The sequence below is a fragment of the Hemicordylus capensis genome, chromosome 4 (assembly GCF_027244095.1).
Source record: "Hemicordylus capensis ecotype Gifberg chromosome 4, rHemCap1.1.pri, whole genome shotgun sequence".
Lineage (NCBI taxonomy): Eukaryota > Metazoa > Chordata > Lepidosauria > Squamata > Cordylidae > Hemicordylus > Hemicordylus capensis.
The window spans coordinates 246,525,194-246,543,137 of NC_069660.1; the positions used below are offsets into that span (position 1 = coordinate 246,525,194).

At 44.5% G+C, this 17,944-nt stretch overlaps 1 protein-coding gene across 3 annotated transcripts in view; it reads left to right on the forward strand.

Annotated features, from left to right (window-relative positions):
* Nucleotides 1-8,731: 8,731 nt before the first annotated feature.
* TTC39C (tetratricopeptide repeat domain 39C) overlaps nt 8,732-17,944 on the forward strand; it is an 80,040-nt gene continuing 70,827 nt past the window's right edge. For 2 of the 3 annotated variants that reach the window (XR_008305430.1, XM_053242493.1), the window contains exon 1: nt 8,732-8,891. Coding sequence is in view for 1 of the 3 variants with exons in the window: in XM_053242493.1 (XP_053098468.1) it covers nt 8,752-8,891 (140 nt within the window). In the remaining 2 variants the exon portion in view is untranslated. Of the gene's footprint in view, nt 8,892-8,980; nt 9,036-17,944 lie in introns of those variants that run through there. The other variant, XM_053242494.1, reaches the window with a different exon arrangement.

Consider the following 17,944-nt stretch of genomic DNA (forward strand, 5'->3'; position numbering starts at 1 on the left):
CTAGTTTATACAACTAAAAGGGGGATGTGCCAAGAGTATGCCAGTGGTTATCTCTTTCGCAGACATCCTGATGTGTTCCTGGTGCATTCCTTTATTAGTTCAGGGGGATGCTAAACCATGTGCTCTAAATACTAATTAGTATTTGGAGCAAGTGCAGAGTGGTTGTTCAGATGATCTGTGCCTTCCAAGTGATAAAGTAATGCTCCAGGAGGACACTGGGATAGCAGGCAGCAAAGAAGGTCACAATGGTCTCAGTGCATCCCCCTTTTAACCATGCGGGTCAGTTCGGTGGGGGAGGAAAGCCCACTGAATTATAACTGATTATAGAATTATGACCGTTGTGCAGAGCTGGCATCAAATATATTACTATTCATGACTCTGCAAGACTGCAGACCTCTGTTCCTTTCAGCCTTGCTAGATAAGGCAGAGGCACCTTTTCAAGTGATGGCTTCTTTTTAGCAGGGGAAGAGCAACTCTCTTTACTCAGCTCAGGATGGCAATCTTCCCTTGGCTGGTGCTGTTTCCCCCCATGCCCCTTTGGGATAGGGAACAATCTTCTCATTCTTTTTAAATTTCTTTCGCTATTTAAACCGGTTTGTTAACTCACGGTTGAAAAGTGGTATATTAATTAATAGTAATAACAGAAACAATATATAACCACCCTGAGCTGTTTTGGAGGGGCAGTATAAAAATCAAACAAACAAACAAACAAACAAATAAATAAATAATATTGAAAAGAACAGTAAAAATATGAGCTAGTTAATTAACAAGTACAACTTTTGTTTGACTATACTAACCTTGAAGGCAGGCAGATGTGATGTATTTATGCAATCAAAATTTAAAAAAAAACTGTAGGTAGGACAGTACTTCTTGAAGCTAGTTAGGTGCACGGAAATTTGATAAATGTTCTCAAGAGCAGTTGTATTTGTTTAGTGTGTACATTTATGGGCCGCTCTTCAGGAACACAACTCTCAGGCTGGTCTAAAATTTCTATAATATATACAATCAAATGAAATAAAAATCAAAGAAACTGCAACACACACACACACACACGACTAAAAATGAGCATGAGCCTCTCTTAATTGAAGCTTTGAACGATCTAGCCAGGGGCAAGATTTAATGTTGAGAAGATGTACCCACTGGAAACTAGCCTGGGAAGACACAAGATCATTTTTATTTGGGCATGCCTAAGCCAGGCTATCAGGTGGTTATAATTTTCTGTGATTACCAGAATGGGCTAAACTTGAATGGGTGATTCAGGAGTTGAAAGACTTCAGTATCCTTTGATTTTATTATCTCATTACTGACCATTTTAATCAACTTTCTATGACAGCCATGATTCAAAAGTTCTATTTAGAAGCAATTAATGCAAAGTAATGTAAGAAAATAAAACTGCATGCTGACCTCAAGATTCAAAAACAGAAAATAGGTCCAAAAGCTGCACAACAAAACTTTCATACAACTGGAAAATATTTCCTTTCCCCCAACTTTCTTCCTAAAATATCCAAAGCAATTCAAAATCGCACAGGAAGCATGCAAAGAAAAAGAAAACAATGGCACAACACATAGCAAAGGAAGCATGCAAAAAAACCATTTTTTTGCAAAGAAAACAGCTGCCTCTCCTTGAGCATCCACCAACCCTTTCCTCTCTGGTGGAAGTAAGCTGCTATCTTGCAGCACCTCTCCACAAGAGCAGCCATGGCAGCAGTAGGATGGTGCTCCTACTGGGACTGGTCCACAAATCCACAGTGAAGTACACGTTAGTGTCAGGTGCTGCTGTGCGCAGCAGCCATGACACAGCCTCCCTGCACACCCAGCAGTGTTTCCTCTAATTCTTTTGTTTGTGTGCGGAATGAATTTTGTTCTAGGCGGCAGTGTGTGCGTGCACGTGCATTCAGAGCAGGGCCTTCGTGATTCAACCTGAATGGGATCTAAAATTAACTGAGTGGACATCCAAAAACTTGTGTGCATGCACACATCTTAGAGGGAACACTGACGCCCAGTGCAGCCTGCTGAAGGTGGTGCATGAGGGGATGTTGTAGTCGGGGCAAGCAGTCGGAGCAGTGGCAGACGTCAGCATTCTCCATCACCTGGAATGGCTAGTCATCCCAAGCAACCATCTCCCACATGGCCCAGATGATGAGATGAGGCTCTGGGCGACCAGAACACTTGCCCACCGACTGCACCCACCTCACAGGCAACCTCCCCTGCTTGGGAGCAGGAGCCTTGCTGTTAACTGAGGACACACCAGGCCAATTGCTGACAGCAGAAGTAGGGACTCATGGGTGATGCCGTTGCAGGTGCGGCAGCATCCCTGATGTCCTAAGTTGCTTGGGGTCCTTCCCCCCTGCTGACTTGTGTCCTGCAGTAGATGCAGGCAGTGTGGTATGGGTCACCATGGCGGAGCTCAAAGTGGTCCCACACCAGGCTGCTATTGGTGGTGGTGGTATTGGGGCTGCTGCTTCGTTCTAGGGGCCACCACCACTGCCAGCCTCCATCTGGGGTTGAGAAGGTCCTGGAAGTGGAAGTACTTCCTGCTCCTCTTCAGTCTCAGACCAGGTGTGGGGGTGGTCACACTGCCAATGAGGATTGGGGAGGATGGAGAGAGCGATCTGGCTGGGCTAGCAGGTGACACCTCCTCCTCTGCTGCCACAGGAAGAAGAGCTTCTTTCCCAACAGGGGAAGACTTCTCATTACTTCTGCCTCAGCCTCCACAGGCAGCTGTGCTGCAGGACCAGGCTCTTTTGGAAAGGAGAGCCTGCACACAACCACATCAGCAGGGATGGTGATAACTTGTGGTGTAGGCCCCTCTCACTGTCACCCATCACCACCAGCAGCATCTCCCCTCCTTCTGGCTGCCACTCTGCTCCTGGCTCTGCTTTGCACGCTCTCAGACATCTTGGAGGGTGCAAAGTAATAAACCAATAAGCACGGGAAAAACAGCCTTCCAAAATGGCACTTGCTACTTGAATCAATTTAAGTGATTTGAACTTGAATTGGGGCTGATTTGATTTGAACTTGAATCAGGCCCTTCATTGCAGGGGTGATTCAATTTGATTTCAAATCACTCGAATCACTGATTCGAGCTCGAACCAATTCACACATCTTTAGAAATAAGTACACTGGGATATTTAGGGCTATCTACACTATGTAATCTACATCCTCTGGATCATCAGCCTAAGGCATCATGATGCTATGACCGAAAACATATTCATGGCACATATTCAGAACTGAAGCTTTTGCAAACTATAATTCTGCATTATTGCATTTACATATTAAATGGAGAATTTGGCAATACAGAAATTAGACTTGCTAGGAGCAATCCAATATATTTTATTCTTCTTACTGAAACCCGGCAATTCAGGATCCTGTATGTAATCTATGGCCTTTATCACTATGCAACAGACATTACCTGTAACTTGCAGCACTGCTGGTCTCTTGATGTTCTATGACGAAGAGATTAAATGCATTTTATATTAATGTAGGAAAGGGCTATAAAACGATTAAACCCAGGCTGTAACACTAACAGCGGCAATAAAATTGCTTGATCACTGATGTCTGAGGTGCACCACATTTGTTTTCATGTGTTGGAAATACAATTTTCAGCACTACAAATCTTCAGGAATATTTGGCATACCTGGACTGCACGTGTGCCAAGCAGAGTTAACTAAAGCACATGGTTCTCATACATTACTGGGATCTTCACGGATACACGCAGCATGGAGGAATTTATCAATTATCTCCACTATTCTTGTTCTGCTTTTTAAAATCAAGTTTGAATTGTAAATTACTTCAAGAGTTCTTGCTATGAAACAGTATATATAATGAACAAACAAAGAACAACAACAAAATGACCATGAATCCTTTGCTCAGTTATCTCTAGCCCTTTATTTGCATAGAAAGAGAGAGATTATACATACTGTCCTATTTCAACTGAAGTGGGAGCATAAAGACCCTTGTCTTCTTCCAGACTCTGCTAGATGAAGGGATGCACTCCCAACCACATGTTAATTCAGTCTACTGTCTGAATAAGCCCTGCATTTATACAACCTTATGAATGGAGGTTTGTCTTTGCAATTGAGGATCAGACCAGGCCCCAGATTGCATGTTAAATCCGTATGCACAGAGGCTACAGTAGAATGAACATGCGTAAGCCATAAGCAGGGCCAGTGCCACCCCCACCTGCCACCCCACAATTCTCCCTCTGTGCATGATTATTCTATATGACGTATCATCTGAGAAGGATTTAAGCTTCACTGAACTCAGCAGAACTCTGAACAAACATGCATCAGATTCGGCTGTACATATAAGGGTTTGACATCTACATGAATCTGGTAGAACAGGCAGATTGCTATCTGCTCTCACTGGATATCCAGGGTCAACTCTACTTTAGGCAGGAGGAAGCAGATCCCTTCATCTAGCAGAGTTTGGAGGAAGGCACGGCTGTTTATGCTCCCACTTCAGTTGAAATAGGACAAAATGGAAGCAAGATTGCTTCAAGGGTTAAACAGAACTACCTCTTCTTTGTGGGGAGTGGTGGTTGTGGACTGGGAAAGTGTTCTTACCTGGACTCAAGTTTTTGTCTCCCCCTCCCCTGCATTCTCTCTACTTTTTTTCATCTGTGTGTGGAATTAGATTTGTTCTGGGCGGCAGTATCAAGGCAGTGTATGCATTCAGAGTGGGGCCTTCCTGAGTGAACCTGAGTGGGATCTAAAATTAACTGAGTGGACATCAAAAACTGTATGAGCGTGCACACATGTACACCTTAGAGGGAACACTGCCCCCCATCCTCTCCAGAAAAACCTCCAGCATGGTGGAAAGAAGCTGGGGACTGGCTATTGTGCACTGGGAATTGTGTTTTCATCTCTCCTTTATATTGTCTTGGCTGAATAATATAGCATGAAACAAGTTTTGGATTATGTAGAGCACAGCCAGCACTGCTTTTGAGGACAGTCACATGAGTAAAAGCCTCATATGTGGGAGAAATGAAAAGTTTTTGAGGCAGGGAGTTTTATATTACAGGAATAAGCTAAGCCCTGCAATCTATTTCAGGCACATTTGGAATATTTTTAGCAGCATTGATTTTTGTAAATAAATGAGATTTTTAAAATGGCTGCTGAAGGAAGTGAACGTTTGCTGAAGGAAGTGAACATTTGCAAAATGTTCAGTTAGCTTGAAACAGAATTCTTACCATTTTTGTAACTGAAATTTAAACCCACAATACTCATTTGCAGTCTTTCATCATTTGATTGCAAAGCAGTCAACAGTAGGTGAAACAATTTCTTATGAGCAAAATGTTTAGGAATATTGCTTTTGAACATTCATAGCATGTTCATTGGCACTGCAGCAGGATGAGAGCTCTGCCTGCTGCATGTCCTATATGTACAGATATCATGGGAAGGAACATGATACTAGCATACACGAAGCAGAAGACACAAAAAACAATAAATGTGTTTGTGTACTGAATTCCAGCCCACTAAAGAAACTGACTGAATGATTGTGTAAATGGAAATTGGAATGTTTAGTTGTGCATTATTTAGTTCCGACTGACTGGTTTAAAAACCGCTAAAGCCTTCTAACCTATATAATTATACACTTACACTTTGTGTTCCATTTTATTTTATAGAGAACAGACAGGTCAGGACCCAAACAGTTATATTTTATCAAACTGTGATGACCCACCGGTTTCTGCAAGATTGCTCATGCAATAGTGGCTACTTGCAGTTTAAATGAAGCCAACAACAATGCTAATAAAGGTGTATATCTCAGAGGGCTAAAATACAACATTTTAAGTTGATAGCTTGTGTACTGTCAAGGACAATTTAAAAAATCAGATCTTATCTGGTCAATGACTGAAATAAAGATTCCATTCCAAAAAATCAGATGGACTCTTCATGTGAATATTGGTCCTCCTAGATGGCAAAACTTGGGGCATATTTCTCAGATTCCAATCTGGACTGCCATTTTAAACACCCAGTGGGTGTTTCTCAGTACACATTAGGGATGTGCCTGAACCAGTTCGGAGGCCATGCTGGAGGCCTCTAAACCGGTCCGGATACGAGCCGGTCCGGCGGTCTGGCAGCTCGGCACAGAGGAGGGTTGTAGCTTTAATGGCGGGGGGGGAGTACTCCCCCCCTTCCGCTGCTCTTCCTCCTCCGGCACTGTGGTTTTTGTAAAAGTTTCTGGGGCGGCAGTGTTCCTCCCTGCCGCCCCTGCCCCCGTCATTAGCCTGCCAGAGCTTAAGTACGTTACACGCATGTGCCCGTTCCGGCGCGCATGCGTACTCGCCGCTGCCACACGCTCGCTCTGTATACGTCACACGTCGATGTGTGACGTATACGGAGCGCACGCGCGGCGGCTGCAAGTGCGCACTCGCGCTCCTTATACATCACACGTCGACATTTGACGTATACGGAGCGCGCGTGCGGCGGGTGCACACGCACGCCAGAACGGGCACATGTGTGTAACGTACTTAAGCTCTAGCAGGCTAACGACGGGGGCAGGGGCGGCAGGGAGGAATGCTGCCGCCCCAGAAACCTTTGGGTTTTGTGGCTCAGAAGAGACTTGAATCAACACTCTAATCACTACACCATACTGGCTGTCTGACTGTTGTATATATTGTATGCTTATCTGTTGTTTATCTTGTATAGTTCAGGTGCATAGCAAGGTTGGAGTGGGCCCTGAAACAAGATTTTAAAATGACACCCACCCCGAAGCTCAGCTCATGAAGTAAATAAATCTTAAATGAGGCTGAATAGTTGTAACAAAAAGCATATTTATTTATTTATTTATTTATTTAAAGGTTGTGTAAATTGTGGACGATGCAAGTCATTTAATGGTACTAGAGAAAGACATGCTGTTCTGGTAGCTCCAGGTCTTAACACTCACAGCAATTTTGGAGGATGAATACAACTGAAGGAAGCCCAGACGGGTGTGCGGCTGGTGGAGTCAGACATGTGACTTGCCTCGGGAGGTCCCCCAAGGGAGTGGGCCCCCAGACAACTATCTCCCCTTGCCCTATTACAGTGACACCCCTGATGCAGTTCACTATATCTTTTATCTTTCAAACAATTCACTATAAGCAGAATACAAGGCATAGCTGAGTTATAAATACCTTAAAAATAATTGTGTCTTTTAAAAGGTTGTGTAAAAGTTAGAAACAACACACCAAATTCTGTGGAATCATCAAATTACGAATCATGATAACTGTTAAAAGCCAATATGCTTTTCTTCACACACACAACACACACACACCTGCTGCTAAACTGCAGCCAAGTTTTCAGGGATAAATTTGGGCCAGGTCTTGCCAAGGCTAAGCCTCATGATCCGTTTTGTATTCCTGGGTTCATACTTAAAGTAAGAGGGCTCCGAACCATGCCTAAAGTACCTCTACTGCTCTGAAGAGTGGTTCTCACATGCCTGGGCATTCACAGGGAGGGCTTCTAGAGGGGAAATAGAAACTAAGAACAGCTTCAACTCCCCCCTCTCATGTTGCAATTAAACATATACAATAAAACCTATGTTTGAAATACTATGAAATAAAAGTTGCTGTGTTTTTATTACAAGTCCTGTGAGACTTCGTAACGCAGGAGACCATATATATAATTAATGGGACATCTGATAAATTGCTCCAGGCACAACACATATGGCAATGCAATAATGATTTCTTTCCTGCGTAAATTAAAAAAAATTAAGTCCCCCTCCCCTCTTTTTAACTACAGTTTTACTGACTGCTTAGAAATACACCACCACTGATGCTTTCAAACAGACACGATACCTTTAACAGCTTACTTATCATACTCTTTTAGGGCTGTGATTCTACACACATTTACCTGAGAGTAAGTCCTGCTGAAGCCAGTGGAATTTTAGAGTAAACATGGCTGGAAGCATTGTGCCTTAGCCATGATACCGAGACAAAACCTCAATTTATAGCAGCAGCCTGCCTATATCTGAATACCACATACTGAGAGCAAACAAACAATAGCAGTTGGGTGTTGCCTTCAGGGCTTCTCAACGTGTGGGTCCCCAGATGTTATTGGACTTCAACTCCCATAATCCCCAGTCCCAGTGGCCTTTGGTTGGGAATTATGGGAGTTGAAGTCCAATTACATCTGGGGACCCACACGTTGAGAAGCCCTGCCTGTTAAGTTCCCCGCAGCACCTTGTTCATCGTGGGGAAGACGATACTGCACAAGATGAGCCTTTGGAGTTCGCTTTTCTCAATGACAACTAAGAAAGTCTAAAAATAGATTAACCTCACTATTTCTATCTGAAACGAAACAATCTTCTCTCGCCTCTCCCCCGCCTAAAGCAAAAAGAGACTCACAATAAGGGCCCGCCCAAGACTTCTGCACTTGGAAGCGAGAACAGCCTCTCCGAGCAGGTGCTTCTTGCCCAAAGAAGGCTCAAGGCGACGGCTTCGGCGCTGGTAGTGCGCAGGCTCACGCCCTCCTTGCGCCGGCGTGCTAGCGGCAAGCCCTTGCTCGGAGGGCTGCGGAGTCCTCCTAACGCGGCTTGGCGTTGGCGGCGGCTGCGGGAACAAGGAGAGCGGTTGCCGCGGTGGTGGGAGAGGGAGGAGCAGCAGTGGCAAGTTGACGCCGCCTGGGAGGCTCGCCTTTGTTGTGGCTCTTATCTCACCGGTAGAGGCTGAGCGCAGTGCAGCGGGGGGAGGAGGGGGGAGCCTGCCGGGTGGGTCTCTCTCCTCTCTCTGCCCACTGCCAGCCAGCCAGCCAGCCCGCTGGTTAGCCTGCCATGGCCGGCTCCGAGCAGGACAGCGGCGACCTCGAAAAGGCACCGCTGCCTATTGAGGACTCGGAGCTGGCGCTGGCCGGGATCAACATGCTGCTCAACAACGGCTTCCGGGAGTCCGACCAGCTCTTCAGGAAATACAGGTACTCCTCTCCCGCTGCCTCTCTGGGTACTGGAGCCAGCGGGGGCAGGGCTCACTCGGCGGCGAGGCTTTGCCCCGGTGTCTGTCCGCAGCTGGCGAGGCAGCAGCAGGATGATTGTGAAGGAACAAACGAGAGCAGCACTGTGTGAGTGCATGCAGGGCGCGTTACTCCAAGCGCGAGGACTTCCCGCAGAAACACTGAAGAGGGTTCTCTGTGTTCGGCGCGTTTTGCAGAGTAACCATAAATAGGGGCCTCTGCCCCAAGGAGCTTGCGATCTAAATTGGGTGGGCGTCTTCTTTGGAAATGGTTGGTGCTTATTAAACCGCTGTCTCTGTCCCTTGTCTTGGCATTTAAGAACTGGGTAGCTGTCCCCTTTGTTCATGTGCCTGCCCATCAGACTCTCTCCATCTGCTCTGCTCTCCATTGCCCTGCTGGCAATGAAGACTTGCCCTCAAGGATCTACTGTTTCTCTTTTGGACCCTTTGTCTTGGCTACTCTTACTGCTGCATCCAGGGCCTAATTTGCAACTGGGCTTCACTCTTGTTTTGCTTGTCAGTTCTTAGCCCTGGAATATGTGAAGTAATTCCCTGCCCTTGAGCATGTTCAGAGTGCTTTGTCCTCTCAGAACCTTCATACCTAGAGTTATAGGGTAGGGCTTCCAAATTTAAATGAATGCCTGGTGTTTCCTGTATTTCCACCCCCCACTGCATAGACAAGAGCACATTGTGGGCTCTGCATTAATTTATTTGGAATAACTCTGATCATTGTTATCCCATTTAACATACCCTGTTGCGAAAGCATATTTTTATCTAATTTTCTTTGTTGAGCATGTGCTGTGTTGGGGTACTTTTTAGACAGTCTGATTATGTGACAATGGCTGTATACAATGAGGGGTAATCAGTTACAAATCTTGATATGTTGCTATATTGCTGATGACTCTTCTGTTTCCTATCTCTTTCTTTGAACATCTAGACATAGAAATGTATGATAATGAGCACCCAGCTACTCCATGTTCTGTAACTGCACAGAGCTGTAGCTTTCAAAGTGACTCTTGTAATCTCTGACTTGTGCTAAGCCTTAGCTGAAAGGTTGCTGCTTCTGTCCAGGAAGACATTGGCCACCACCATCGGCATCCACTTACTGCTGCGCAAACCCCATTCATTCAAATAGGACTTGTGTAAAAGCTCAGTTAGAATGAACAGAGATCACCCAACAGCAGGTTTGTGTGTGTGTGGTTTCTTTTACGAAATGTGCCCACTTTGCAATGATTCAGTCTTCTGCGCTTGTAGTAGTATCCATGGAGAACAAGGGATTTGAATATACTCTCTGTCTGAACCCAAATTCTGTTGCTTTCTTTCCATTAGCCAGGCACGTATAGGTATTTCAACATATTCCACTTTCCCCCCCTCTGACCTCTGTGAATAACTAAGTGCCTCGTGCTGGTTGCTTCCTCCACTGAGGTAATTCTGGCTATTCTCCCTATGCTGTGTTAACCCACCCCTCCTAAATCTGGATATGCCAGTCACTGTCTATTTCCTGTTTAATTTTCTCAGTAGCTTTTCTCCATCTCCCTTCCACCATCCCCCTGCTCAAGTGCACACTGCTTTCCCCCCAAGATGTTCATCACAGGTCAAAACTTCAATCAATATTTATAGAGCCTTTGAATAACAGTATTAAATGAAATAGAATAGAATGACACTCTAGGGTTCCATTCCCCAAACATCAACATAATGACCCCTTTTCTCTAAACTGCAGAAAGGGGGGCTGAAAATTGTTCAGGGCACATAGAGTGTTTTTGTGTGTGTATATATGTGTGTGTGTATATCTCACTCTGTATTTTATATTCTTTCCTAAGTGCTCTCTTTCTCTCTCTCCCTCCTCTCATAAAATATTATTTTCTGCTACCCAAAACAGAAGAGCGAAGTGGAAGATGTGCACTTCCACTTCTCCCCTTACCCTTTCCAAACTTCCCACTTCTAAGAATCCATTAACTCTTCTCTCACTGTTGCCCTTGGTAGATATGCCTTGGCCACAAATCTTAGTTGCAATATGTGCCGTGTTTATCCTTTATTTTATCTCCCCACATGCCCTTCTCTTTGATGATAGGCTCCTTCTCTTGTCCCTGCTTCTCTTCCTATTCCATGTTGCTTCCATGCAGCTTCCATGTTGCTATCTCTTTTCTCTCCCTGCAAGGCTAGGCTTCACCTCAGTATCACCTCTTTAACTCCTTATCTCCGTGTCCCTCTGTGCATTTCTTCAGACATTCAGTCTAGTTTACTTGTCCCTCCACAACAGACTATCTGCTGGGCTTCAGGAACAGCTACTCCCTAGAGCAGCAGTTCTCAACCTTGGGTCCCCAGATGTTATTGTACTACAGCTCCCATCATCCTCAGCCTTTGGCCATTGTGCCTGAGGATGATGGGAGTTGTAGTCCAACATCAGGGGACCCAAGGTTGAGAATCTATGCCCTAGAATTTTAATTTCTAAGATGAGAGTAGGTGGGACTTCAAAGCTGTCTGATGGTTGTGTGCCATTTGCCGGAAACCTTTGCATCTGATACCAGATGTGGTGGCTGGTGATGGTGGTTTGGTGGTGAGAGTTAAGCACTCTGTATTTGCTCAGAGACACCCTGCATGTTCCAAGGCTGAGCCCTGTAATTGAAAACATATTTATTTGGCCACTTCTCCACTCATCTCTTTTATCAGAGTATCCACTAAGGTCCTGAAAATACTGATCCTCCATCACTGATTGGGCATTCAGTGCTATCTGCCTCCTGGCATTGACCGAATCTAGTTGGCAGCTGTTAACATATCTTGTTCAAGGTCTTCTTTCCCATTTCTCCATAGTCAAGGACAAACTCCAGGAGATGCCGCTCTTAGTGACCATCAACCTCCTTTCTTCATTTGATTCACATGTTTTCCTCTGCCTTACTTCTACGATACCACTTCAACAGAATGATCATTTGATGCCAGACCCTTCCCAGCCTTTTTTGTGGTTCTGCCCTCCTACCCCCAACATCTTTAATTTTATTTAATTTATTTTTACATTTTATATCCTGCTCTTCCTCCAAGGAGCCCAGAGTGGTGTACTACATACTTAGGTTTCTCCTCACAACAACCCTGTGAAGTAGGTTAGGCTGAGAGAGAAGTGACTGGCCCAGAGTCACCCAGCAAGTATCATGGCTGAATGGGGATTTGAACTCGGGTCTCCCCGGTCCTAGTCCAGCACTCTAACCACTATACCACGCTGGCTCACAGCTAAAATGGCTATTAACAGTCTGGACTCCTGTTTCTTATAAATTGTAGTAGTATGACTTGTTACACTGATATTCTGCCTTTTTACCTATTTAAAAGCATTATGCTTGAGATTCCCAGACATTCTCCCATCTAGAGCTTTTTATATTTAGTTTTGTAGATGAAATTGCATGAGTTTCCTTCAGACCTTTCCCTGACTTTGAGATCCTTTCCCCCCCTTCCATTTTCCAGTTTGTGATCCTTTCTGTCGCAAGGTTCCTTTTAAAATCTTCCTTAGTGCTGATGTGTCATTCACTTGATCATTCAGTTGATACTAAATCCTTTCCGGCTCCATAATACGATGGCTGCCTCATAGTTTTGCCTCTGGTATCACCACCAGTCATGCAGAATGTCTGCCCTCTTTTTGCACTGGGGAAACTTTTATTCACTTTGGATCACTGTCTGTCTTTTCCTTAAAACCCTGCCTAGTGCTTTCACACTGCACCTAGATAAGTAGGCCTATGATCAGCCATTTGCCACCTGCATAAACTGCCATGTCATATCTGATCCCATTACCTACCCCTTCTCTCTATTCTCTCTCCCTCTCCCTCCAGTATTTCATATTATTACCCTTTATTGGTGTATTCATTTTCTTCTTCCCCACCCCCACATCATGACTAAGATAATATTGGCGTAGTTTGTCTCTTATTCTACCTGGATACTGCTGAAGAGAAAAATTTCAACACAAATGTTGATCATCTTGTTGATGAGAGTTTTTCCTTGCATTCTGCAAGCATTTGCTGGAAGCGTGCTGTCATCTTTTGTTAAATTCCTTTCCCTTCAATTTGAGCATTTCTGCTTAGCTGACTTCTTTTTGCTTCCGTTTCCCCCCCAAGATGACTTTTGCCCTTGTGCACAATTGCACAAGTATTTTTGCTAATTGGTGCAAATGTAGATGTGTGTTCAAGAATATATTACTGGAAGTGCATTCAGCTGAAGTCAATGAGATTATTTCAAAGCAAGTGAAGGATCACAGTCTTAGTCATCTCTGTTCTTCCAACCATTTGGATCTGTAAAAAGTGCACTTTTCAGCTTTCTTCTATCGTGTGTGTGTGTGTGTGTGTGTGTGTGTGTGTGTGTATGGCATACCCGTCACTAATCCCATGCATGGCAGCTCTCATGAGAGTTTGTGAGTGAGCTGCCAGCAGCGGGAGAGGAAAGTGGCGGTGCCTGACAGGTTTAGAACATAAGAACAGCCCTGCTGGATCAGACACAAGGCCCATCTAGTCCAGCATCATGTTTCACACACTGATCCACCAGATGCCTCTGGGGAGTCCACAGGCAAGAGGTACGTGCATGCCCTCTCTCCTGCTGTTGCTCCCCTGCAACTGGTATTGAGAGGCATCATGCCTCTGAGGCTGGAGATGGCCCACAGCCACCAGACTAGTAGCCATTGACGGACCTGTCCTCCATGAATCTATCTAAACCCCTTTTAAAGCCACCCAAGCTGGTGGCCATCACCACATCCCATGGCAAGGAATTCCATAGATTATTATGTGCTGTGTGAAAAAGTACTTCTGCTTGTCGGTCCTAATATCTCAACCTTCACTTTCATGGGGTGACCCCTGGTTCTAGTGTTGTGAGAGGGGGAGAAAAATTTCTCTCTGTCTACCCTTTCCACTCCATGCATAATTTTATGCATTCCGTTCATGTCTCCTCTTAGTCGCCTCTTTTCCAAGGCAAAGAGCCCCAGATGCTGTAGTCTAGTCTCATAAGGAAGGTACTTCAGGCCCCTGATCATTTTGGTTGCCTTCTTCTGCACCTTTTCCAGTTCTACAATATCCTTCTTAAGATACGGTGATCAAAGCTGTACGCAGCACTCCAGATGTGGCTGCACCATAGATTTGCATAAAGGCATTATAATATTAGCGTTTTTATTTTCAATCTCCCTCCTAATGATTCCTAGCATGGAATTAGCTTTTTTCACAGCTGCCGCGCACTGAGATGACACTTTCAATGAGCTGTCCACCACGACCCCAAGATCTCTCTCCTGGTCAATCACTGACAGCTCAGATCCCATCAGCGTATATGTGCAGTTGGTGTTTTTTGCCCCAATGTGCATCACTTTACACTTGCTTACATTGAACTGCATTTGCTATTTTGTTGCCCAGTCCCCCAGTTCGGAGAGATCTTTTTGGAGTTCCTCACAATCCATTGTGGATTTCACTACCCTAAATAGTTTAGTGTCATCTGCAAATTTGGCCACTTCACTGGTCACCCCAACTTTGCTTGAGGGCATGCGTTCAGGTGGGTGGGCAGGGAAGAAAACTGGTGGCGGGAGTGGGTGGGGGAAGAAAGTGGCGATGGTGGGTAGGTGGGGGAGAAAATGGCTGGGGCAGGAGCTGGTGGGGGAAGAAAACAGTGGCGGTGGATGGGCAAAGAAAGCAGCGGTAGTGGGCAGGTCGGGGAGAAAGCAGCTGCGGTGGCAGGGGGATAACTAGACGCGCAGATGCTCTGCACCCAGACCAGCTAGTTTAATTTATTATGGGTAAGATTCATGACTAAGAATCTTTTAAATAAGTGAGACAAAAGAGCCATTAATTTTAATGGGACTTAGCCATTGCTCACATAGTTCTACATCCTGCCTCAAACTTTATCCTTTCTCTTTTCTATCATGGAATTAAAGATGGCATATAATAGGATTCCTGGGCATTCTCCCATTCAGCCACCAAACCAACACACTGACCAAACGTAATCCTGTTTAGCTTCAGCAACATTGCTGCATCGTGCCTTTAGGGCATTCTCGGAGATATTGATATACTGATCATTTATACAGTTTATTGTAGAAAAATAATCTTTGGTCTTGGTAACCCATCTAGGCTTTAACAATTCTCTTGCATGTGGGAAAGGGAAGGAGGATGCATACGCACTTGTGATCCAACCTGCTGCAATGCTATTTTTGTTTGCTTGTGTCTTTGTGGCTGTATAATCAGGCTTGGGTCATCAAGATAGCACCTTCCATAAAGAAGGTTCTCTAGAATGCATTTTGGGTGCTCTCTTCTTCCGCACTGCTTTGGCCATGGGCAGATTTTTCCTGGTGAACAACCAGTAAATTTTTACTTGGGAACAACCAAAGCGTGTCCCATAGAGCTGCTCTATGGGAGACACCACCTGGGGGTTTCCACCAAGTGCTTTTAAAATGGTGCTAACCATAAGTGGTGCTCTAGAAAGCTTCTAGATTGCTCTCCCTCAGTTCCTGCTGCACAGTGTTGAACTAGTGTGTGTAAGTGACCAGGTGAAAGGTTGTGTGATATGTGTGATTGTGCAACTAAACTAGAGAAACACTGTACATTATGCTTTCTCTATGGGAGAGGATGTGTGTAGCTGTGAGACAATGGGCAATGAAATGAGATTTTTTAAAAAAAATCTGTTGCTTTAAATGCTGTGATTAAATGTGATTTAATGCTGTGATTCAAACCTCTGTAACAACCAGTACTAACCAAAAACAGCTACAGCTTGCCCAGCAAACCAGCTGGGCATGAATGGAAACAAAACAGCTTTAAAAAGCCGATAAAGAAGAGCACTTCCTGACTTCTATTGGCAGATCATTCTGTACGCTAGGAGCCACAACAGTAAGGCTCTGCGTTAGCTGTAGGGCCCGATCAGACCATGTAAATGACACGAGAGTTGGTACTAGGAGAGGAGGTCCTTCAGATGCCCACCAAGACCTTTGTAGGTCAAAACCAGCACCTTTAAACTGGACCCAGAAGCAAGTGAACAACTAGTTCATTTGGTGCAACACTGATCTAATTATCATATTTCTTTTTATACGCCTCCAAAGGTGGGCAGTGTCATTTTGCTCCAGCATTTGAGTTGATTTCAAGGGCAGCTGTGCACAGAATGCGTTACAGTAGTCAAGCCTGGTGACAAAAGCATTGATCAGCATAGTGTGATTCTCTCTGTCCGAGAAGGGATAGAACTTATACAATAGATGGAATTGATATAATTTATTAAGAATATTTATATACTACTTTTCAGCAGCAACAACAAAACCCTCACAAAACAGTTTACATAGCAAAGGAATGAAGAGATGGTTCTTTGCCCCAAAGGGGCTCGGACTCTAAAATGCACTTCTAGTCACAGCTATATCTGAGGGTTGAAGTGAGCTTTGGAGCTCAGGTTTTCTGAAGCACGTAGGTTAAAAGAAGCCAAGAGTGGTGGGTTTGGATGTTGCAACCAATCTTGGCTATTACTAACCTAGAAAGGAAGTAGATGCTTGCACAGGGATGGAAGGGGGAAGTGGTGCTACTGAGGCTGAGGGATGCCACACAGAATTCAGCATTCACAAAAGTTCTGCACGATTCCTGAATTGGCCCAATGATTCCAAATACTAGTTAAGTCCTTACTGTGAATAGAGTCGCTGTGCCAATACTTTCTAGCAAGACGAAGAGCAAACCATTGTTGGCTCTTTTTGTGCAGAATACTTGTTCTCCTTTCAGCTCTTTCTAGTCCACAAAACATGTTTCTCAGTATTTTAATCTGATCTTAAGGAACGGGACCAGACGTTGCACTTAGGCTCCTCTGCTTTTTCTGGAAAAAACGGCAGACTCTAAACAAGTTATTTCTCAGTCTCCACTGGCTATGTATCCAGTGCAGTAGATATGAATAGCAGTGCCAGCAGGTGTCCTTTAAGATAAGTAGTGCTTTCTTAGGCAGCTGGCCTCTGTTTGGGAATATTCCAGGAATCCTGTTAAATAAAAAACAACAACCAACCATATTTGAACAAACTGTTTCCAGGCTTGAGTTAGACAGTTTGTTTCACATAAGATTCCATGTTAATTGCTTCCAAATGATCCTTTTGAGGAAACTTAACTAACTAATCTAATGTTCTTAGAAACTTGCATCTTTGGCTCCCCCCACCCCTGCAAAACCTTTTATGAAAATTGAGTAATCCTATGCCTTCTATTAACTTCAGATAGAATTCCAGACTATTTACATTAACATTTATTAAAAGTTAAGATTGTTCCATGGATCACAATATTCACTTAGAGGAGAGTTCCTGTTAAGTACTCTAAGATAATTAGTACATATGTCTGCTCTTAGGGTTTATCAAATATGTCATCAGCTGCTTGTCTTAACTGTGACTGACTTCTGAACAGATGTATCTTCAGAATAATTGATGCAGGACATTGATAAATTGGGATGGGTTTAGAGGAAGATGACCAAGATGGTGAGGAGCTTGGAAACCAAGTCCTACGAGGAACAGTCCCCCACCCCACAGGGGCATGTATAGGCTGGAGAAGAGAAGACAAAGAAGAGAGATGATAGTCATCTTCAAATATCTGAAGGGCTATCACAAGAGTAGGTTTGTTGTTCCTGTCAAAGCTAATCTTATATGAAAATCTTATATGGATCTTTTTAAAAGGTTGGGGGGACCACAAAGTGATCTTGGAGAGAGTAGAGGCTGGTTAGTTACTGTTGAGTCTCTGTTAGTTGTAACATCCAGGCTTGGCTATAGCAATGCGCTCTATGCTGGGCTGCCTTTGTATCTAGTTTGGAAACTGCAACTGGTGCAGAATGCAGCAGCCAGGTTGGTCTCTGGGGCCACCCCATAGAGACCATTTTACTCCTATTTAAAAAGAACTACACTGGCTGCCAACTAGTTTCCAGGCAAAATACAAAGTGTTGGCTGTTACCTATAAAGCCATGAATAGCTTCGGCCCAGGGTATTTAAGAGAGTGCTGCCGCCTTCTTGAACCCCGCCCCCTATTAGGATAATCGAGAGAGGTCTGGTTGCAGTTGCCTCTGATGCGCTTGGTG